General features: G+C 39.5%; 1 protein-coding gene across 8 annotated transcripts in view; it reads right to left on the bottom strand.

The window, feature by feature from the left end:
* gek (serine/threonine-protein kinase gek) overlaps positions 1 to 25390 on the bottom strand; it is a 736940-nt gene that overhangs the window by 379609 nt on the left and 331941 nt on the right. For all 8 annotated transcript variants that reach the window (XM_067151353.2, XM_067151356.2, XM_067151355.2 and 5 more), the window contains one exon: positions 11627 to 12086. In XM_067151353.2, coding sequence (XP_067007454.2) covers positions 11627 to 12086 — 460 coding nt within the window. The remainder of the gene's footprint in view (positions 1 to 11626; positions 12087 to 25390) is intronic.

The raw sequence follows: 25390 nt of genomic DNA, 5'->3' as shown, positions 1-25390 counted from the left end.
AGAATTGGGTATAACTCGGCAACAAATCAAAGACAGAAAAGAGAAGAGGATTTTGAAGAACAAAAGCATAAGTCTCAAACTAAAAGCAGTTGAACGGAAACAATATACTATATCGGACACACAAAGGGCTTCCAGGTCGGAGAGGATGAAAAAGTTCTGGGAGAAGAAGAAGAAGAAATTAACTCAAATGTATTGATTTCAGTGCTCCAATGTGGGCGTAAAATATGTAAATAAAATAAATAATCTGTGAGTGACATAAATAATAGATTCTTTTCAATATGCCATATAAAAGTGAATAATCCCTGCTTTTTTTCTTTCTTTCAAAATCTGGCAGCAAAATGTTGGGGTGCAGGTATTATTTATATCAATGTCACTACAGTGCTCCTGATGTACATAAATCTGGAGGCTGACATCTTTCTGTCCACTTTGTTGGCAATGATGTTCCTGCCACAACCGTGAAGTGTGTTACATACATTTGCATGATTTCTCTATTGTTATAACCGCGAGGCCCTGTACGGCAGTACGGCGGCATCTTATTGTTGTTAGTGCTCTATTAGCAGCACCCAGAGGACACATGTAGGGTACTGAAAGGTTAAACCTACGGATGTTGAGCAACGTTCAGCCTCTTCACAGCAGATGACAAGGTGCCCTTGTTAGACTGTGTATCGGGATAGCGAAGAACAGTTACCTCCCAATGCAACAGGATACAGATGAAAAAGCCGTAATGAGACTCAAGTCACGGAAACCTGTCTGGAAGATAACAAAGGAATTAGTTAATTCATATTTCAAGCCTGATGAAATATGGAAAAACGAATGGTCTCAATCACACCCTCATGGCATTGTCAACATCAGAGATCCAACTACAAAGTTGCATGGGTTCAACCTTCCTCACTCCACCTGGACCACACTCAACAGGATACACTGCGGAGTCGGAAGAAGTGCTTCTGCTCTGCATTAGTGGGGCTGGAAAGACTCTCCAGCTTGTGATTGTGGTGCTGAAGTGTTGTAGTGTCCTCCGCCTTGCACCTATGCAACCCGCTCTCGCATCAAAGTTCTGAGAATGTGCGTGGTGTATCCAGCTAGCGCGCTGACTCATGGCGTGAGACCTAAGCCAGCCCGTATATGTAGGATGCAGAACTCGGCACCAGCAGGCAATCACCTGTGTCCAGCGATCAACTCGGTACGCCGTAGGTCAGCCACAGAGATACCCTCTTGAAAATGTGGGCTGAATAGGCGGACTGAACTCTGATCGGGAAGTCTCACCTCAGGACTCGCTACCGCCTCACTATTTCTGCCTTCCTTGTAGCTTCGCCCACACTTCTAGCATTCCGCTACACAGAAAGACTTTACATTATATTCTTCTAACATTCTGCTACATTGAAAGACTTGTATTACATTCCAGCAAGCATTTCAAGACATTAGATAGCCATCAGCTATCAGATACATTTATATGTGCGTGATACTCTTCATTGTCAGTGCAGATCATTGTGTATATAGTAGTGTGAACTTGTATAAATGTACATAATTCTCAATTCCACATTAAGCCTACTCACTGTAATATTTAGCGTGCTCCAAATAAGAAGCAAGTCAATAGACAATTTATTTGTATGTATTTTGTGAAAGTTCTCACTAAAATAAACCTTTTAGTTGTGTTATATATTGTTTGCATCTTGTATACAACACAACATGAAGTGCAAACCATCCTGCACAATCTGAAGGACTGCCCTCTGGGAGCTTTTGCTAGTTCCATTGAGGACATTCATCGAGTGACCCCCGAGGCACTCTCTTGGCTGGAAAAGCTGGACATTCGTCTATAAGAGACTGAGGAGACATTAATCTTTTGAATGTTGCCTGTTAAGAACTTATACATAGTCGATTGCCAACTGTAGAATGAATGAATGAATGAATGAATGAATGAATGAATGAATGAATGAATGAATGAATGAATGAATGAATGAATGAATGAATGAATGAATGAATGAATGAATGAATGAATGAATGAATGAATGAATGAATGAATGAATGAATAGATAGATAGATAGATAGATAGATAGATAGATAGATAGATAGATAGATAGATAGATAGATAGATAGATAGATAGATAGATAGATAGATAGATAGATAGATAGATAGATAGATAGATAGATAGATAGATAGATAGATAAATAAATAAATAAATAAATAAATAAATAAATAAATAATGTCATTTGCAGAGTGTCTGTTTAAGTAGCAACACGTGTTTAGGATGGCTTGTGCAAATTTTCTTTACGGGTCGTTCAGGGCTAAAGAAAAACACCACATTATTGAAGAGGCAGATCAAATTTGGAATCATACTGCGGAAAGAAAAATGATGAAGACAAAAATTACAGAATGGTAGAAGACTGGAAGAAAAATCTCGCCTTGAACAAACAGTAACCGCAGGTCATTATGCAGACAACAAGCTGTTTCCAGAAATCAATAGTGACGGAAGACAGTCTGTTTGGAGGTAATTAAATTAGAGGTTGTAAGGAACAGACCCATGTTTTTCTGGATATTTCACGTATGTCTTTATACTAGGCAAATTCAGTTTTTGTATAAAAAAATTAAAAAAATTAAAAAAAGTAATTGTGCAACATCACCCAGTCAATTAAAAAAAAAAGATAGTAAATTTTCACAGATTTGTTATTGGTTTATGCCCCAAATTTTTTTTATGTACTCTCACAAACTGGTAATGCAGATGGGATGCCATATATTTTGAACTATCGCTGGATATAGGCTGCTGCTAATGAAGCTTACAACGCAATAAATTATTATAATTATTCTTTTGCCTTTCCCACTCCCTTCTGGAGTTGCAAGTGCAAAATGTGTTGCACATGTTGATATGGCCCCGTTTTACGGCCAGATACCCTTCCTGATGCCAACTGTACGTGGAGGGCAGTATTCACTATTGCATGTTACTGTGGTGATTGGCAGTGTGGTGTGTTGTCTTAATTGGTTAATTCCAATGGCACGGGGGCTGTGTGTATGTGTTGTCTTCATCATCATTTCATCCTCATCACGACGCGCAGGTCGCCTATGGGAGTCGAATAGAAAGACCTGCATCTGGCGAGCCGAACCCGTCCTGGGATATCCCGGCACTAAAAGCCATACGACATTTCATTTCATTTCATTTCATTTGCCTGGTGTGAAAATGGGAAACCATGGAAAATCATCTTCAGGGCTGCCGATAGTGGGATTCGAACCTACTATCTCCCGGATGCAAGCTCACAGCCGCACGCCTCTACGCGCACGGCCAACTCACCCAGTCAGTCAAATAAAGCCAAGGGGTCTGCTGAAGGCCCTAACGTTCCTATCTGAGAAACGTATCACCAACAACATCATATGCCTTCACTCCATATGAAAACTGCAGAGAGGTTTGGAATTGAACCCAGGCTTTTGGTACGCAATCTGGTGATTAGGAATTGTGTAGCACCACCTCTCCTACCCAGCTGGCTTGATAGTGTCACCATTCGAATTAATCTGGACCTACGTGGGCGATACTGGGATGTGAGAGGCTGACTGTAGTGCCATCTCTGAGTAGGATTTACAGACTAGGTTGCTGCTCATATCCGTACCATTGTATGTAAAATGCCGTGTGTTCTGTAGACACATATGCTTTGTTCTGTAGACACATATGCATAACATAAAGCTGATGGAAATTAACCTCTAGCCTGCATGGAAGTTCTTCAGTAGAATGAGCATGTGGTAGTGTGAGCAAAGTGCGAGCCCATCTTGACCGCTGAACATCATGAAGGTCTTCTCCACTATTAGTAAACTCTTAACACTACCACTGCACACTTCTCAAAGGGAGACACTTTTCTCCATACTTCAGCTGCATTTTACTATCGATCTTGATGTGCACTTGTCCCTTGCTCCATAAAAAACAAACAACTCTTCACTACTCGTACGATGTGGATGTATTGTGTAAATCAGCCATCTTTGCCGACTGACAAACGCACCTCGCCGAGGAGCAGCCAAGAGTTAATGCTAAGTGAGTACGAGCATATCATGTTGTACTGAATGAATATTTCATTATTCAATCACACCAATTTTGGGATGAAAACAGCGGCACAGACTTTTTGCTTTTTCCTTGCACGTGTAAACATGACTAACATAGTATCTAAGTGAACATATTATAGTAAAACATGCTCAAAGCGGAATCGCAAGGGACCAAAATTGTTTTCCCAATTTAGACCAGTTTCCACATCCACAAAACATTGTGGGGTTTTTTTTTTGGCCTTAAAACACCAATTACCATCACCATTACACAAAATATAACACAGTATTTCTAAATGTTATTTCGAGCTTTCCTGTATCTGCCTGCGCATGACGCTCGGTTATCCAGATTGATGTACGTAGTACTGTAGTACACTGATTTGTTAATTATTACTACTGCACTTTATTATTACATATAGCATGATACACAATATATACCATCATTCTGGCACTATCGCAACACTATACTGTACTATCTTCTGAATACTGGATATACGCTCTGTCATAGAACTCCATACAGTACTTCACAACATAATCTTTCATCCCCATATCAAACAAAGAAACTTGTTTCTTCTTCTTTCTATCATGTCTTTCCAAATGCAGTCCTGAGCTGAGTACACTAGTTTAAGAAGAGTGGAAGATTTATATGTAATGGCAAATTGCTTTAATCCACAAAAGCACTGTGGGCCTATTCATGGGTTCGATTGTTGTTTTGATCTTCATTGTCTTGCTCGTCGCCTTTTTCTTCTGTCCCCTCCTCTTTCTCAATCTTTCTCACTGCAAGAAGGGCTGTAGGTGATTTGAAAATGTGGTGTGTTGTTAAGTTGTTCATCACTTCGAATGAAGTTCACTGATTCGCAGGGAATGTTTCTTGCTTGACACAAGTACTGTAGGATATTGCCAACGTGTTTTCAAGCACTTCATTCATTCCACCACCATCCGTATTATCACATTCCCCAAACACGTGCATCAGTTTGACCAAGCAATGATATTGATCATACCAGCACCAGAAATGCATAAATACTGTACGAACGACTACATCAGTTCCTAATACTGTATTTTCCGCACTGTACAAGGAGATTTAAAAGAATTTTTCCATTTATAGTTTCTGTTTGCGCATTGAGAAGATTCTACGTTATAACGCCGTAAACTTGGCCGTGACCAAGAAAATATTCTGTAGTGGACAAGTTTCCACTTTATTAAAGTTCTGCTTTGAGCATGTTTCAAAATACATTAGAGTGCCAGCTGCTTAGAAATATAAAAATGTGTACATAGGCACAAGCATTGTGTCGTTTACATAAATTAACAGGTGTTATTTCCTTTTAAGTTCAATAACGCTCCTTATTTTCTGCACTGAAATGAGTAACTGATGGTTTGTAATGTCTGAGAAGGTTCTGTGAAATAATTCTATGTGCATATCAAATACCTGATTTCTGGATTTTTGTAGGGCAGGAAAAAAGTCTATTTATTCCATGCCATAAAAGTCTGTATGCCAAAAAAAACTCCAGCCACCCATTTCGTGCTTACCCAACAAAATTAATTAAAATTTAGCCATAGATTGCCAAGGAAAGATCCAAAACAGAATGTCAAAATTGACCACAGGAAGCCCAAATGGCTGCACAAAAATGGTGGTGGTTGTTATTTAGATTGATGCTTTAATGGCTAATACTTGTAGACATTATAATAAACTTTTGGGCTTCTCCAATAGATGAAATATTCAGTATAACAGGGTATGCTTGAAGAGAGAAGTCTTGCTCGTGAAAAGACAAGATTTTCTTCTGAAGATGTGGAGCAAAGTTCTCTGTGAAATGTAAATAATTTAACCTTGTTTTCTGACATAGTAAAAGCCCATAAATTTATTATCGTGGTTGTTATTATTCATTCATCGATATGGCCATCTGGGGACCATGTTTACACAGTCTACCTACTTTTCTGTAATGCAGACTAATCCCCTTCTCTTTTCACTCTTGTCAAAGATCCTTGTCTTTGGCTTCTCCTTTCTTGTTCTTCCACCGATATGTTCCGTTACCATTATTTCTGAGTTTAATTTTAAGTCATGCTTGATCTCTATTCCCTGATGTCCTTTTCAAGAATGCAATAAAAGAGGAGTGGAGGAAGACTATCCCCTAGCCTTAGGCCTGTTTTAACTCTAATGGTGGTTATTATGGTTGTTGTTGTTGTTGTTGTCATCACCTGATTTTTATGTATCAAATCATTTTACACTCATGATAACATGCGAGCATAATCAGAAAGTTCATTTTCTTGCTAGCGACACGTATTTTTAAAACACGTCGGTGAAAGCACTCAAGTTGACATTGCCAATGAAACAAGATCATGGCCAAGTTGTGTTTGCATAGGTTTGCCATAACTGTCTGCCACAAAACCAGGACAAATACATATTAGCAATTAAGTTCAAATGTAGGCTAGTATTTGGCATACTTTTAATGTGAAACTCCTTACAATATATTACAAGTCATGTTTTATTATGGCAGTTGTACTTTTGTGATGACTGTACAGAGTCAAGGTATTTCAACATTTTGACACCGGTGATTAATAGAGCTGGGATTTCTATGTAATTACATATTTTGTTCCTTGCTATTTAGGTGCTGGGAAAAGTCATATGTTCACAAAACACTATAATAGGGTTATTATTACCGAATTTCATTTTACATATTTTTTTTAAATAATTGTGGGTATTCTACATATTCTTAGTGATATTACATAAAATTACATATTTTAGCATTTTCCTGTTTTCATACATAATAAATTGCTGAATTGAAGTTTCACACTTAATGTGGGGCTGTTGTCTGTTCTCTCAACAGGGGGATTAAGGTAATAATGAGTGACAGGTATTTGAGAGGATGATAGGTGCAAGTAGAGACCCTTCAGAAATAGGTTATTCTAAAGGTTCCAATTAGCTGCAGAAAAACTGTTACTTTACATGTGCCAGTCTTAAATCTTTCATCCCATTTAGAGTTACTTGCTTTACAACTAGCCACTTGCATGTTGGAGTTTCCAGGAATATTTTTCTAAGCGCATTTCTGTGACCTCTTTGTTTATGTACTTAGGAATTTCCAAATCTGTTGTTAGAGCTGTCTTCCTTTGAAATGTCTCAATTAGGTTTTAGTTTCTTTTGAACAGCTGAAGAACATAGTTCATGAACATCAGTTTCCTCTAGAGTCAATATGGCACCAGTAGCGTCCTCGCTGGCTTCAAAGTTAAAAACATGGATTGCAGTTGACGAGTCCTTTGCAACTGATGGCAAAGTAGTGATTTGCCAAGCATGCAACGAACATATCGCATGTTCCATGAAATCCCAGCTTGAGCAACCTGCACGAAGTGCTCTGTATAGAAAAAACCAATAGTTAGGTCTACAAAAGGAACAAACCCTTTTAACACAGATGCAGCCTTCACCTTCAAGTAACCCTTTTTATAGACTTATGCAGTGCAATGATCGCAGCCAATATTCCATGGTATAAACTTGAAGTGCCTGAATTCACATCTTTTCTGGAAAAATACTGCAAGCAACATGTTCCTAACCAATCAACACTACGCAAGAATTATCTTCAAGTCTGCTACGACGAGGTAATGCACAACATAAGACAGCATATAGGAGATTCTTTCATATGGTTTGCTGTTGATGAAACAACAAATGCTACGGGTAGATTTATTGCAAATCTTGTGGTGGGGAAGCAACAACATGACAGCACCTCAAAACCATGTTTGATCTACTGTAAAAAGCTAGATTATACAAATCACTCAACTATTGCGAGATTTGTGAATGATGGATTAAAAGCTCTATGGCTGACTGAGATGAAAGAGGAAAAGGTATTAGTGATGTATTCTGATGCTGCAGCATATATGCATAAGGCTGCAACTGCTTTGAAGGTGTTTTATCCCAATATGCTACATTTTACATGCTTGGCTCATGGACTGCAACGTGTTGCCCAATATATTAGAGCTAAGTTTCCACAAGTGAATAGATTAATTTCAGCAACAAAAAAGGTTTTTCTAAAAGCTCCACAACAAGTGCTATCTTACAAACAGCAATTGCCAGACATACCACTGCCGCCGGAACCAATGTTAATGAGGTGGGTGACATGGATAGAAGCAATTTAAATTTTATAGTGAGCATCTAGATGCTATAAAGACTGTGGTAGATTCTTTTGATCTTGAAAATGCTGTATCTATTAGTGAATTACAAACTGCCTTTAGCGACTCCAAAGTGGTTTCCTCAATCACCTACATCAGGGGCAACTTCTGCTGGCTTCCAGAAAACATCAAACGTCTAGAAACATCAGGACTGCCACTGCGAGATTCTATTGCCATCATAGAGGATGCTATTGAAAAACTAAGTGCTGTGTATGGGGAAACTGGTGCAAGTGTAGAGTAAATTGCAAAAAGTGTTGAAGAGAAATCCTGGTTATTCAACATTTCACAGTGTGTGCCGAATTCTAAATGGAGATGACGTTGATCCTCCCGAGGACATTTCTCCAGCGAAAATTCCTCTCCTAAAATTTGCCCCAGTTACATCATGTGATGTTGAAAGATCTTTCTCTGCATATAAGAACATCCTAAGTGACAAACGCCTTTCCATGACCCCAGAGAACATCAAAAAATACTTAATAGTTCACTGTGCTACAAAATTTTAGGAATAAACGTGCTTTGAGTGTTGAAAATAATAAGTTTCTATTGAATATGTGTGTGATATATTCATATAATATGACACCAAAGAACATTGAAAAATTCTTAATTGTTCACTGTGCTGCAAAATGTAATATAAAGCGTGTTTAGTGTGTTGTAACTGACAAAATGGTAAGTTTATATTAATTATATGATATTACATATTTTACCCATTCTACATATTTTGCTACATATTTTGGTGCTTTTTGTTACATATTTATGTACATATTATGCCACTTGATACTACATAAAAATCCCAGCTCTAGTGATTAATGTATAGAATTCAGAACAACTTACATTTGCCATATTATATTGTATGTCAAGAATAGCCCAATTGATAACAAATGTAACCTATTTCTTTCTTCAGTCCAGTGAGCATTCATTAGTGAGAACACTCTCTCTACATTAGCATTGTGTGCAGGAAGAGAGGAGTAAAACTAGACTATTTTCAGCAATTCTGAGCATTGCTCTTCTGACAGCTTTCAAGGAACAGTACCCACTTCTTGCTAGCTAAGAAACCACTGAATTCTTCATTTGATTTATTTTCTTTCATATAAAACTAATTTCATGACCTAATCAAACAAAATGCTCTCATTCAATTTACAGTTACTATGCTCATGTAGCTATTTTGAAAGAATATTCTACCTGATCCCATGTAATTGTCATCTGTAGAAGCAACTAATCAAAATGTTGCAATTATGACAGAGACTCACTCCATTTCAGCAAATATTCAATAGTTGTTTCATAAAATGACGTACAGTACATTCATCTTATAACGTCTGATATTGTGCTTTTGGTAGGTCATGTAGGAAATCCTTCACTTTTGAACTAACAAAACCTCCATTCTGTCTTTCTGTTAAAGTGTCAATTGCTTCCTGTAGTACCATCCTAACCTTATTTATTGAAATCTCTTTCATTTCAATCCTGGCAATGGACTTCTGAAACAGATTCATCTGTGCCATGAGAAACCAGAAATAAGCCTCACCAACTTCATTTGAGAAAAAAGACTTCAGGAGAACTGGACATTTGTCTTGTGACATGAAATAAGATTTCCATGGCTGAAACACACATAAAAATCTTTCAACTTCCAGAAATAAATTTAACCATCTTGTTTTTACATGTCTCTGGAGGTCTTGATATGTACCATTAAGAAATTCAAAAAACTCCATGAGTGATGCAACTCTAACAGTATATATAGAAAAGTAATTGTACACTTTCACTATTAAAGCCTGAACATCTACAGGAAGACAGACAGGACCAATTTGCAGAGCATTATGTAAAATATGGGCTGGACACCGAACCCCTACAATTGGTCTACTTAACTTGTACTTCAATTTTGTGAAAACATTGTTTTCACCTTTCCTAGCCAGACCGCAAAAAATTTGTATTTGTATTATCGCCCCTCATATGCACTAATTTTCCTCACTGATGTTGTTGTGTCCTATAACATAATGTATTAATTCAGCAACTGTGCCAGAATTTTCATTGCTACACTAAACAAAATCTAATAGTTTCAACTGGATATCTTCCTCTTTGTCAAAATATTGCATAATTACAGGAAAAATCTTATGATGCTGATTGCTAGCATCTGTACTAATGCTAACAAAATCACACTTGGAAATATTTTCTTTCACTTCTGCTTGTATTAAAGGCGAAATTACATTATTTACTACTGCTTCAGTTTTTGTCTTTGCACTGGAAAATGTTTTTTTTGCAATTTTCGAATCGTTGAACATAGTTGGGAATAACTTGCTCGTACACGTGGTGGAGTTGTATGAGTGATGGTACCGTACTGAATGAAAAGCAAACGTTGCCTCTCCAGCAGCTACTTTTCTTTCTTCTGACTTACTGTTATTGAAATAATTCGTCAGCTGCTTACTGGAGGATGCAGAACTTACAGAATTCCTGTGCTTCACTGTACCTACGTGCTCTTAGATGTTACTTTTCCCCCCATGTGCAATCGAAAAATAGCAACTGTAAAGAAAAATGTATTTTTTGAATTACCAAGTCTGACTTCAGGTAAACGGTAAACCGTAAACGAAATTCTTTCACCAATCATTTGTTCTATTTCTTATATAAGAAATAAAAGAAACTTACTTGCACAGTTTACATTCTGCCTCATATTCACTTCTACCTCATTTTATTGAAGGAAAATCTTTGGTGCATTCATCTTTAAATTTCATTTTCCGTTTCGATGCCATGCTTAAAAATGTTAAATATTCACTCAGTCAGAATATCACACTGAATTTTATAGATTCCTACAGATTCTTCTTTTTCGAACACAGAACAGAAGAAGATTCTTTTCAGTATTCTAATTGAAAACAGTCTGTAACACCAGAAGTACGAAGAAAGAAGCAATAATTCAATAGTTTACTTTGACTACTTCATGGATAAGATCGATAAGATAAAAATTTAATGGATACTTCTTAAGTCTCGACCATTCAATTTATTTGAAGTTTTAAGAGATTGGGCGGGCGTTTAAATTGTATTTCCTTTAGGAGTAAAGGGATTACTTTTTAAAAATCCGGGACTTTCAGTCAGCCGGACAGGACATTATTATACCACTCTAATCCGAAACAATCACGGTATTCCAGGACTTATGGCAACCCTATGTTTGCACCACCTGAAGTGCTTGCAAACAGCGCTCGTGGCACTGCCCCACTCTAAGAGTCACACTTTTCGACTGGTTTTCCCATCCCTAATCATGGTCATTAAATTAGTTTAGGAAACAATTACAAAGTCATTTCATTTAATATATTACATTAACCCTCTATTTAAGGAACAGATATAAAATCCTCCCGAGATTCATTAAAAAAGGGCTACTGTTCTGTTTTCCACATGTATTTTAAACACACAGGAAATGGTATTTATTTTACCAGGTGTTGAAGTAGGCAGCTGGACAAAATCTGTTAGTTTTAAAGAACTCACCTCTCTCTCCAGAGCTTCTCTTCTACTTTCAGCTTCTTGGAGCTGATCCCTTAAGCTGTTAATTTCCAAGTTATATCTGCTCTGTTGTTGAGTTATGGTTTCATTGTACTGCATTTCCAATTTTTCTGCTTCCCCTTTCAATCTAGCTATTTCTTGAGTGGCATGAGCCTGACTGGTACCAGATGAATCTGAACCAACAGCGAGATTCCTTTGCCTCAACTTCTCTGTTTCTTCTTCCATCTGCTTACAATACTCTTCACTGCGTTCCCTGAGTTTACGTTCCTTACTTGTTTCAGCCATGGCTTCTTCGACTCGGGCTTCCAATTCTCGTCGCAACTTCTCTGCCTTCCGGATATCGTGCCTTAAACTATCCACTTTGTGCATAGCCACCTCTAGTTCTTCTTCCTTGTCACGGACTTGCCTTGAAAGTTTCTGTTTCTGTTGCCTCAGTTCTGATAATCTAAAAAGAAGAAAAGTTTTATATATTACACATGAACAACATTTATATGGGGACAAGTAATGAATGTAAAGGCTTACAGACTGGAAAAAACTACATTGTATTCTCTATTCAGTATTTCTATATTTAATGAATGGTTTTAATTATCCAAACAAAATAAAGAATCAAATCCAACTCTGTGCTGTATGCAATTTCATGGAGAGAGAGAGAGAGAGAGAGAGAGAGAGAGAGAAAGAGAGAGAGAGAGAGAGAGAGAGAGAGAGAGAGAAAGAGAGAGAGAGAGAGCACATGCATGTGACTGACACAATGAGTGAGAACTACGGGCCGTGTTTCAAAACTTATCCAGCTAACTGTACAAAGCAGCCAAGGTGGACTTTCTCATATTTCACGTCTCCAGAGATGCAACACTTTTGGATTGTTCATCTGTACACTGTAAAATATATGCCTGTATCCTGCCCAGAGTAACGTAAGACTGGTAAGGATACTCCTCCTAATTTTAACACCTTTTCTTGATGCAGCGGTGGCGTGCAGCTACAGTATGTCGCGCCACCGTTTAATCAACAATACATCAGCTGGTGTAGATTCGTAGCTTTGTTCAACAACAATTTATTTTGCAATGGGGTAAGAAAAGCATTGGAACTACAGTATAAAACCGCAAGGCCAGTGGAATGACCATGGGTGAAAGAAAAATATGAATGGAGGAGGGTCGTTGGACTTCCCTGGTTTCCTAAGAGAAGCTGCAGTATGGTCTGAGCAATAAACAAGGTGAAACTCCCGCAACTGAAGCAACGCTAACCACAGTCTACACAATCTTTATGACAAATAATAATGATGATGATGATGATGATAATAATAATAAGTCTTAAGAAGAATAAAAAGACAACATCATAAGGACACACTGCAGTTAATTGAAGAACAATTCAATAAAACTCAATCAAGGGACTACTACAAAACCTTCAGAAAGCAGCTCCAAAAATATGAACCCCCGACCCTACTGATGAAGGATGAAAATGGTAAGCTGGCTCATAACAATAAAGACAATGCAGAAATTCTGGCTAAATATTTCAACAAGCTTTTAAATTGTGAGGAACCTACAGAACTCCTTCATTTCGACACCAACACCCCGACAAAAACACCACCAGAGAACATCAATCCCCCCCAACAATAAAGGAAGTCTACCAAGCTCTGAATAAATTAAGAAACTACAAAGCGCCAGGAGAAGATCAGACCTTTGCGGAAATCTGGAAATATGCAGGAACATCAGCAAAAGTTGCCCTCGATCAACAACTTGTCTCTATCTGGATTAAAGAACAACTACCAGAACACTGGACAACAGCCTTCATTCATCCACTGCACAAAAAAGGAGACAAAACTGACCCTAATAACTACAGGGGTATCTCGCTGCTAGACGTAACATACAAAATATTTTCAATAATCATCCTTAATAGGATAAGTTTACAACTTGAGAAAGAACTAGGAGAATATCAAGGAGGTTTCAGACCCTGGAGGAGCTACCTGATCAGATCATGAGTCTTAACTTGATAATGGACTATAACAGGAGAAGAAATAGAGATATGCTGATAACATTTGTAGATTTCAAGAAAGCTTATGATTGCATCCATAGAGAATCTCTATTCAAAATTTTAAGACACCTTGGACTACACCCCAAATTAATAAACATGATAAAATTGACTCTCACTAACACCAAATCAAAAGTGAAGTTTAGGGGTGAAACATCTGAGACATTTAAAATTAAAACTGGACTATAGCAGGGAGATGGGCTCTCACCACTATTATATAATTCTGCTCTAGAAATGGTAATGAGGGAATGGTTTAGAAAATGTCCCCCCAAAATAAAGACTGGCCGAAAAATCAAAACAAATCGCCTGGGTTTCGCTGACGATTTAGCATTACTAGCAGTGGACATAAAAGAAGCAAAAACCCAGATATCAGAACTTCAAAACATTGCAAGTAAAATTGGCCTCACAATATCATTTGAAAAAACAGAAATTATGCCCCAAAAACCAACACAACTAAAAGAAGTTACCATAAATGGTAATAAAATCAAAATAGTAACTCAATTTAAATATCTTGGAGAAATAATAACACATAACCTAAATGAAAAAAATCTCAATTCAAACAAGAACAAATAGATTAGCTAAAGCACAAAAATTAACATGGTATATCTACAAAAAGAAATGTCTATCAATAAATGCAAAAATAAAACACTACAACACAGTTATAAAACCGGAAGCTACATATGCAGCGGAAACACTTTTTCACCTGAATAAACGATCAAAGACTGACAGACTTCAGAAAATTGAACAGAGGATTGGAAGAACCTGTATCAACAAAAAATACCAGAAAGATGGACAGTGGCGGTTAATACCTAACAAAGTCGTGTACAAAGAGCTAGAACCCATTACAGATACTATGCGTAAGAGGAGACTGGGATTCTTTGGACATATCATGAGGATGCAGGATTCGAGACTTCTGAAACAACTAGTACAACACAATCTCGTCTCAAAACATACCACAACAGGATGTAAATGGATCAGAGAAGTAAGAGAGGATCTAAAGGAAATAGGCCTTACAACAGAAGACACCACAAATAAGATAAAATTGAATACAAAACTCAAGAATACAATCCACTTTACCCTTACACAAAACAAACCAACAACACGCATATTTTCAACTGAGGAAAGGGCATGAAGATCGGAGCGTCTGAAGAAGTACTGGGAGGACCGCAAAGCCCGAACAATCCCTTCAAAGAGACCTGAACGACGGAATGACTTAAGTGATCCTATGTGGTCATAAAAGAATAATAATAATAATAATAATAATAATAATAATAATAATAATAATAATAATAATAATAATAATAATAATAATAATAACTCCTGCTTGATCAAGAAAAAATGTATCATGGAACGAACTAAATGGTAAGAAACAAACTGTTTTGTTTTATGCTACACATTCCCCCTCATGTGTGCTTCTACAATTGTAGGGGGTTAACCTTGGTTACCCTCTTCAATTGAAGATCCTCTGCGTGGTGAGGGGGACTAGTAGCTCCTTTCTTGCGATGCCGAATGGAGCCCTATTGGGTAAGGAGGAAGCTAAAGCACCACCCAACCCTAAGGTGTAACGCGACCCGTACCGATGGGGTGCATGGCTCATGGGAGATGTGTCTTAAACGGAGCCTTCGAGATACTTGGCGCCCTCTCGAAGTAAGTAGCCTTACCCGGATATGCGGGGCTCTGCCTGGGCGGACATTATATTTCCCTAGCTACTCGTGGGACCTTAATGAGTACCGTAGCTACCCAAAAACCGGAGAGCTCCTCTGGGACCTCTGAGAGAAACACCAGTTCAGCAACAACCAATGGGGACTCTTCGGAGATACCCACTGTTGGGAATTGATACACTACTCGAGATCTTTCTTTGGACTGTGCTATATGTTATATCTTTGTTTAATATCATTGTGTCCCAAGTGTTGCATCTTATGTTCTTAGATTTTTTGACAATAATAATAATAAGAAAAGAAACGAGTTACTAGTTATGTCTTCTTGACTGCTCTTCCAATATAACAATATAATTTTGGTGCCGAAGCCCAGGAAGAACTACACTCCAGCGCAGATGGGCAATATGCTAGAGACTAAATAATAATTGGTTTACTACACGCTCCGTAAAGAGACTACGGGAAAATCGTTGCCATGGAAATAAAACCTATCACGCCAAGCCATCAACGTACGGTAACATTTCTTAGATGTGTATTTTTGTTCCTGTTAATATCTGAAATAAGGAACTTCCAAATACCGCATAAGGCATAATAAGATAAAAAAGGGGACATAGATAGTATTTGTAGTATAAACGCATAGATAGTTTATTGGTTAAGCTGGAAGGGTAGCCATATTGTTTATTTACGTCACTTGGAGGAGACTTCACGCACGACTGAGTGACCAGTGTTGCCATCTCCTGGCTTTCCTTGAACTAAGTCACAATACGTCAGAGTACGATTAATAATAGAAAAAGTAACGAAATATTTCCCACGCTATTACGAAGTCCCTATCAAATATACTATTTTATTATAGCAAATTCACATCTAGAGGTCCAGTATGGAAGGCGGTACCGCGAACACACGACTACACCAATTGAAAAGAAGACGTGCTACAGAAAGGGCAAACATCACACGTCTTGTGGAGAAAGCACGAGAGTTTACAGAGTCTACCTCTCCTGAGGATTACGAGTACTGTAAGGATAGGTTACAAGAGACTTTGGATAAATTAAGAGCCCTGGACGATGAGGTTCACGACCTCCTGGATGACACCGCGTATGCCGATGACATAAGTACATGTGAGGAATACATACAGAACGCCAAGCGCACTATCATTCACATTTCACATGGGATGGAGAAAAAACTTGAAAGCGCGATGTCGAATCTTAGACTCACGAACACACAGACTGTACAAACACTTGCCTCAACCACGTTAAGACTCCCCCCAATAAAACTAGAACCCTTCTCAGGTAATATAGAAACATGGGCCCGTTTCTGGGAACAGTTTGAACAGTCAATCGATAAGGACACATCACTCTCTACTATTAATAAACATATATTTCTGAGGGGTTATTTAGAGGGGGAACCAAAGCACTTGATTGAGAGCATCGCAGTGATGGCCGAGACATACGAAGGGACTAAGAAATTTCTTGAAGCTCGCTACGGCGACAAGAATAGAATCATACAGGCCCACTTGTACTACATAGAATGTATTAAGCCCATCCAGTTTGCTGCACCGAATGCACTTAATTCTATGTTTATTGACTGCAATCGCCACATTCAAGTTCTGAGAGCTCTTGGGGAAGATGTGAACGCCTATGGCCGAGTACTTGCACCGAAGATTCTCCGAGCATTTCCAGACGATATATGTCGTCGCTGCATCATTTACACAAAGCGAAAAGACCTTTTGGAGGTTAACACCCTCAAACTAATGGAGTTTCTCGGTGAGAAAGTTGACGGAGCGCTTACTACACAAAAGATTCGTGGTGAAACCTCCACATCATTAAGCTACCCCCTACGGCGGTGGCTCTTCACGTCTGTGCCGATCCTAAAGGCTTAGCAGGAAAAGAGGTTAAGGGGCCGGAACCATTTTGCGTCTTTTGTGAATCAAGAGGTCACTGGGCTCAGGATTGTAAGAAAATCACAAACGTTACACAGCGAAAGGAGAGGCTGAAGAGAGCTAACCGGTGCTTCCTGTGCATCAATCGAGGGTATACGGCATTCAATTGTCGAAAGAAAGGAAAGGCAGTGTGTGCTAACTGCAAGAAGTCTCACCATAAGTCCCTTTGCGACAACGGGAGGAGTCACAAGACCTCAGAAGATCAGGCCAACACAGCCTCTGTAGGAAAAATAGATATCACCACACCAGGTTTCACATTCTTGCAGACAGCTCAAGTAAGAATCACTGGACCTACAGGGCTAAGCTGACTTACTCGATGTATACTAGACAGTGGAAGTCAGGCAACATTTATATTAAGATCACTGATAGATGACCTACAGCTACTAACCATCGACAAAAGAGAACTGCCTGTTTGCACATTTGAGTCCCAGACTAACCCATCATGTCAGCGCAGAGTCATCAGGTTCAGTATGAAAGGAGTTTACACCAACTGTACGGTTTCCATGAATGCTTACGAAAGTGCACACTCACTCTCACCTCAACCAGCAGCTCAACAAGACATCAAAACTTGGACGCATGTACGCAAATTGCAGTTAGCAGACCCTAGGTCTGATTCGAAAGAAAACCTGCCTGTGGAGATCTTAATTGGCAGTGACTAATATTGGAAAATAGTGAAGGACGGTTTACTGATTCAAATATCTGAATCGATTGTTCTGATTCCAACAATTTTTGGATGGATCTTAATGGAAGCCGATCACGGACTTTTGTGAATTCTACTGTTGTGAACTTCGTTCGACAAGCTAGCTCACCGTCGGATTATGAACTAAGAAAATTCTGGGATCTAGAGACAATGGGAATAGTTGCAAATCAAAATCGAGACCTAACTGAGAAAGACTCTGCTATTCTTCAAGAATTTAAGGCAACCTATGACGTTGAAGGTCGCCGCAGAGTGGTCTGCCTACCAAGAAAGCAGGATGTTCTTCCTTCAAGTAACAAGATAAATGCGGAACTTTGATTTGATACCTTGATCAAAAGACTTCAAAACAATAGCACTCTAAAGGAGGTGTACTACAACCAAATGCTGGATCATATCATGAAAGGACAAATACAAGTCACACCTGCTGGAGATCCAAAGAACACCACAGTTTATCTCCCCCACCAAGCTGTAAAGAAGGAGAAACTGGAAAAACAAAATGGAGAATAGTTTTCGATGCATCTTCTCATGAAACCAACTCACCATCTCTCAACGATGCTTTAGAGGCAGGTCCAAATCTGCTACCGGAGACACTGGCTATTCTACTATGATTCAGGCTACATCCCATGGCCATCATTACTGATTTTTTTTTTTTTTTTTGCTAGGGGCTTTACGTCGCACCAACACAGATAGGTCTTATGGCGACGATGGGATAGGAAATGCCTAGGAGTTGGAAGGAAGCGGCCATGGCCTTAAGGTACAGCCCCAGCATTTGCCTGGTGTGAAAATGGGAAACCACGGAAAACCATCTTCACGGCTGCCGATAGTGGGATTTGAACCTACTATCTCCCGGATGCAAGCTCACAGCCGCGCGCCTCTGCGTGCATGGCCAACTCTCCCGGTATTTATGATATTACACAGGCATTTCTTCAGCTGGTCTTGCACGAGGATAACACGGACTTGACCAGATTCTTGTGGTACAGGGTCACCCAGGACAGTAACTGAAGTTACCACACGACGGAGGAGGTAGTGACCTATCGCTTCACTAGGCTCCCATTCGGCCTGACTTGCAGTTGGTTCTTGCTTTCAGCAACACTGAGGGAACTCGCCGACAGATACAAGACAACATTTCCTATTGCAGCACCCCTCATAGATGACAATACCTTTATGAACGACTTCGTATCCGGCGCAGAGAATGACAATGCTGTGATTGCCCTGTATTACGACCTTACTGCACCGATGAAATTGATGAACTTGCACCTAGCGAAATGGGCCACTAAGTCAAACTCGCTAAAGGCCATCTGGAGAGCCAAAGGTCAAGAGGTCAACGTAGAGACACAGGTACTAGGCGTTTACTGCAATACAGAAACTAATAACCTTTACATTAACCCAGAGGAGATCACCAAGGCTTTACCCGAAGGACCAATCACCAAGAGGAAGTTATTACAGATTACGGCTAGATTCTATGATCCACTCGGACTGTTATCCCCTGTATCCCTCCTCGGTAAGCTGTTATTCCAGGATAGGTGGAACAAGGGGAATTGACTGGGACAAGTTGCTACCTCTTGATATCGGAGCATCATGGAACACTTGGGCATCCTCCTTATCCTCTCTTTCACGGGTACAAATTCCGCGGTGGCTAGCTACTTCAACGGCACGCAAGGTTCAGACCTACGTGTTTTGTGAAGCTTCAGAAAGGGCATATGGGGCGGTTTTGTACATTCGCACGAATGCAGGAAGCAACGTACTCATCCACCTGGCCTGCAGCAAGAACAGGCTCACCCCGATCAAGAAGGTAACCTTGCCAAGGCTCGAAATACTGGCAGCGCTAGTGGAAGCGTGATTGCTGTCCTATTTCTGCGCAGCTACAGGCCACGACATCACTCAGGCAATACTATGGACGGATTCTACTGTCACCTTGGGTTGGATACACAGTGACCCAAACAGATGGAAAACCTTCGTCTGCAACAGAGTAACGGAGATTCAATCGTACTCAACTCCAAGTCAGTGGAGGCATTGCCCTGGACATGAGAACCCGGCTGACCACCTTACATGAGGACTTCGTGGTGACCAGATACGGAATGGGAGCAAGTGGTGGAATGGACCCACATGGCTTGCACATCGTGAGGAATGTTGGCTATCTGGTGCTCAAACTCCAAGCGAGCAACTTCCCGAGGACAAGAAGAGAAACATAAAACATGTAATGACAACGACAACATATTCCAGCATTATCGACAGTTCTAAGTTCAGTTCCTACTAGAAACTGATGCATATTACTGGTTGGATTCTTCGCTTTACACACAGCACTCGCAATCGAGAGAAGCTTACAGGAGAACTAACAGCGGTGGAGCTCGCAAAGGGACGTATATACTGGATAGGAGCTGTTCAACGAGAATGTTTTGCACTAGAACTTCAAGCACTCCAAGATGGTCAACCAATTCCTCAAGAATCCAAAATAGGACCCTTCAACGCCTTCACTGAAGGCGGACTCCTCCGCCTCGGGGGTCGATTGCACTGTGCGGACCTCGCTAAGGAGCGACGGCACCCAATACTTCTAGACAGCTCTCATCGATTCACGTACCTACTAATTCGGCAACCATATATCGGATTACATCATTTTGGAGTTCAGGTAATACTGTCGGAGCTCCGGAAGGAGTTCTGGATCCTGAGAGCTCGTGAAACTCTTAAGAGGGTCTTGCATGCCTGCCTCCCATGCAGAATCATGAACAACCCTAGAGGGAAGCAAATCGAAGCTCCACTACCTACAGATAGGGTGAGACCGTCGAAACCCTTTGCAATTACCAGGATAGACTTCACTGGTCTCCTCTATATCAAAACAGGCATGATGATGGAAAAGTCTTACATAGCGCTATTCACTTGTGCTGTTACACGTGCGGTGCATTTAGAGTTATGCTCCAGTATGACCACTCACACATTCCTTATGGCCCTTCAAAGGTTTGCTGGTAGGCATGGACTGCCACATGGCATATATACAGACAACACAAGGACATTTCAGGCCACCAATGCAGAACTGTCGGAACTTTGGAAGGAACTGTCATCTTCGGAGACCCATCGATTCCTCGCCAAAGACGGTATAACTTGGAAGTTCATCGCCCCATAGGCAGCTTGGTGGGGAGGCTGGTGGGAGAGAATGGTAGGCACAGTTAACCCTTACCCCTCGAATTAAAGTTCTCTGTGTTGTCTCTACTACTCGTATTTTAAACGTGAATTTTTATCTAATATGACCTGTGTTAATCTTTCACGATTTTGGAGGTAGCATTTGCTTTTAAATGATGAATTTAGGCTATACACATTTTAAGTAAGCTATACTGGAGCAAATAAAAGCAATATGTGGAATTTAAGACAAATTATTTTGCATTATCATTATTATTATTATTATTATTATTTTTACTATCGTTATCCCATACCGATTGGTTTCGTTAATTATTTCAATGAACAAATTATCGGTAAAAAGCAATTAAAAAACTCTATTCAGTCTCTGGTTTCATACCTCACGGTAGATTTTAGGCTAAACGGCGATTTCTTGAAATCGGGATCAGTTGATTTATAATTGTGCCAGCCGTCAGCATCAGGCACGTTGGGTTACGGTACACAAGCCGAACATCGCCCGTTCACTTTTAGGGTACAAGGAAGGTGAATAGGTGCGAAAATACTGTGGTTTTGTGTGTTACCCGACATATACAACATTGAACAGTAAACTATATATGACTATAAGAGCACATGGCGACCATGTTTGTTTACTATAGCTCGACCTTTTGTGTACGTGAGTGGACAGCTGACGGTTACACTGCCCTCTAAATAATATATTATTGACCGATTGTCAAATAATATCTGGATTCTACAAAGTTCCACGCTGAACCAACAGATGGCAGTACAGTATAGCATCGTTTATTTTGTTGGCTAAGAAACGGCAGATGAGCGGTGGGCGATAAAATGTCATGTCGGGTCTCGCCCGACATGCGACCGGAACGGGAATATCGTAATGTAGGGCCTCACCCGACAGACGAGTGGTAAAGGTTAAGCGATGCCTAAGAAAGGTGCTGGGACTATCAAGACTTACAGAAGAACAGCTTAACACCACTCTAGTCAACATTGAAGCTGCGGTAAATTCAAGACCGATCTCCCATGGAGATGACGCTGAACCCCTGACGCGGGCACACTTTCTTGTTGGTGAAGGACTCATGACCGTGCCAACAGGACCAGAACCAACTACCAGACTTAACTTGACAAGAGAATTCAGACTGAGACAAAAGCTGTCAGACGACTTCTGGAGAAGATGTACCAAGGAGTACCTCTTAGAACTCAAGAGCTTTCATGAAGCTCGAGGTGTGTCTGGGAGATCCATTGAGTTCCGACCCGGAGATCTGGCGTTGATTCAAGAAGATGGACGACCACGCCAAATTATGGAAAAGAGCAAGAATAGAGAGGTTATTAGAAGGAAGGGACCAGAAGATAAGGACTGTGATTCTCCGAACCCCACAGGGACATAAAATAGCCCGACCAATTCAGCTGGTCATCTCCCTAGAGGTTGACCAGGGTGGGGAGAATGTTGGGAATTGATAGACACTACTCGATATCATTCTTTGGACTGTGCTATATTTGTTTAATATCATTGTGCCCCAAGTGTTGCATCTTATGTTCTTAGATTTTTTGACAATAATAATAAGAAAAGAAACGAGTTACTAGTTATGTCTTCTTGACTGCTCTTCCAATATCACGATACCCTCGGATAGTACGACCTTGACAGTAAGTTTGGGTTAACGTAAGAAATTTCATTTTTCCGTATTGAACCAAGAATTACAATAAATAAACTTGACATTTCCACCTATTCAATACAATTTTAATGCTGTTATTCAATTACAACATATTTAATTTCACAGGACTAGTTTTGGCACGGACTTGCGTCATCTTCAGCTTTTTCGGAAAATAGGCAACCTTAAAATTCATGACATGTCTTAAAATGTATGGCATGAAATCCAGTTAAATCTATAATTAAAACCTTAACTCATTAAAAACTATTATGACAAGTAAAAGACTTGCAAGTCAGTCGTATGATAAAAGTTCATTGGTTAAATGATATTCTTATGATCAAGCAGTTGTGGAGTCCTCAAAATTTGTTCAGCGATAGATAAAATATTGTGTTCCATTTCACTACAACTTGTATACTGCTGAACCATCTCGAAAAACGTGAAGGTAGGTCATATGGAATTTTCTGCATAAAATCTTCTATGTCTTAGGCCTATGAGGTGGAAACATTAAAGTAGTTTCTTGTGATGTTTGTGAAACCAATGTTTCCTGGTTCAATGCGGAACCTGTAAATATATTAAAACGCTGTTAATGATCCAGTGTTGAATGTGTTGTGGCTCGGGGATTTTAGCAGAAATTTATTTGGATTGTTTAGAGGATTCCGCGATAGATAACGGAAACACGTTCAGTAACATACACCATTGGTCTAGGTACGTTGATGATGTATTCGTAGTTCTAGATGAGCGGATAATAGATGCAAAGACCACCTTCAGTAAACTCAATGACATAGATCCGCACATCAAGTTTACCTTGGAATCTGAAAAGAAGGGATCAATTAACTTTTTAGATTTAACTATTAAGAGACAGCCTCCTACTTTTTCCTTCAACATCTACAGGAAACCAACACAAACTAGCGTCACTATAAGACAAGATTCAACACACCCACAAGCTCACAAAAGAGCTACGTATTTCAGCCTCGTAGACCGGGCTTTTAGAATCCCTATGACTAAAGCTAATTTAAACAAGGAGCTGAATACTATCCGCAATATATCCTATGCCAATGGCTACAAGGCCTCTTACATCGAAAGTATAATCAATAAGATTAAACATCGTCCGCAAACCACGCTTACCAAAGATAAACAAAGTCATAATTCCTATTCAACTTTTACATTTAATAACAACATTCACAGAGTCACTAATATATTCAAAAAGAATAAGGTAAAGATATATTTTTGCACAGATAACAAAAGTACCGAAGTTTTACACAATGCAGCTACTGTAAATAAATCTAACCCTTATCTTAGGTCAGGTGTTTATAGGTTCCAATGCAATGACTGTGGCAGCGCCTACCTAGGGCAAACTGGGCGCAACTTTAAGATAAGGTATGCCGAACACGTTAATGCAGTAAAATATAATAGATTCTCCGCTGTGGGACAACATATCCATGAGCTAAGACATAATTTTACAAACTTGGAACAAGACATTAAAATATTAGAGATTTTGAGCAAGGGACCATTGCTGGACGCTACTGTTACATTCATATAGACCAATATTTTAACGCTAACCTCAATCTCAATGATATATCTGAAACTCCAAAAGTTCTCTTCGATTTCCTGATAACATTTTTAAAAAAAATATGTTCAAATCCCAAACAAGAATTTAATTTTACGTATAATTCACAATAAGTTTTCCCGATATTCGTTCCGCAGTCCACGCCCACCAGACTCCCTCCACACGCGCGGCCCACATACATCGTCTCAACCCACCCCTACTTCCCCTCTTTAGCTACATCCGATCATGCAAACCTGCTCAGAGCCTTCATTGTTCATTGAGCGCGGCTAGTAATGGCATTGTCTCACGGCATTTTGAGGTGAGTCCTACATACAATCACTTTATCATTTTGCTAATTAGAGCCACAACACATTCAACACTGGATCATTAACCGCGTTTTAATATATTTACAGGTTCCGCATTAAACCAGGAAACATTGGTTTCATAAACATCACAAGAAACTACTTTAATGCTTCCACCTCATAGGCCCAAGACATAGAAGATTTTATGCAGAAAATTCCATATGACCTACCTTCACGTTTTTCGAGATGGTTCAGCAGTATACAAGTTGTAGTGAAATGGAACACAATATTTTATCTATTGCTCAACAAATTTAAGGACTCCACAACTGCTTGATCATAAGAATATCATTTAACCAATGAACTTTTATCATACGACTGACTTGCAAGTCTTTTACTTGTCATAATAGTTTTTAATGAGTTAAGGTTTTAATTATAGATTTAACTGGATTTCATGCCATACATTTTAAGACATGTCATGAATTTTAAGGTTGCCTATTTTCCGAAAAAGCTGAAGATGACGCAAGTCCGCGTCGAAACTAGTCCTGTGAAATTTAATATGTTGTAATTGAATAACAGCATTAAAATTGTATTGAATAGGTGGAAATATCAAGTTTACTTGACAGTGAGAGAGCTCACTCTAGAGGTGGGCAATCTTCTAGTCCAGAAGTAGAAGAAGAAGAAGAAACAGCGCTCCAGCGCTGAGAAGAGGAGATATAAGAAAGCTTCAAAGGCCCAGGAGCAGGCCAAAGAGGGCTTAACTCCTGGAGCAGAGAGGCCTTCTACTGCCACGACAGCGATGACTGTGGGGGGATCCAATGGGCA

The sequence above is a fragment of the Anabrus simplex genome, chromosome 7 (assembly GCF_040414725.1).
Source record: "Anabrus simplex isolate iqAnaSimp1 chromosome 7, ASM4041472v1, whole genome shotgun sequence".
Lineage (NCBI taxonomy): Eukaryota > Metazoa > Arthropoda > Insecta > Orthoptera > Tettigoniidae > Anabrus > Anabrus simplex.
Note: the sequence above shows the minus strand (reverse complement) of the source record. Positions and strands in the feature narration are given on the sequence as shown.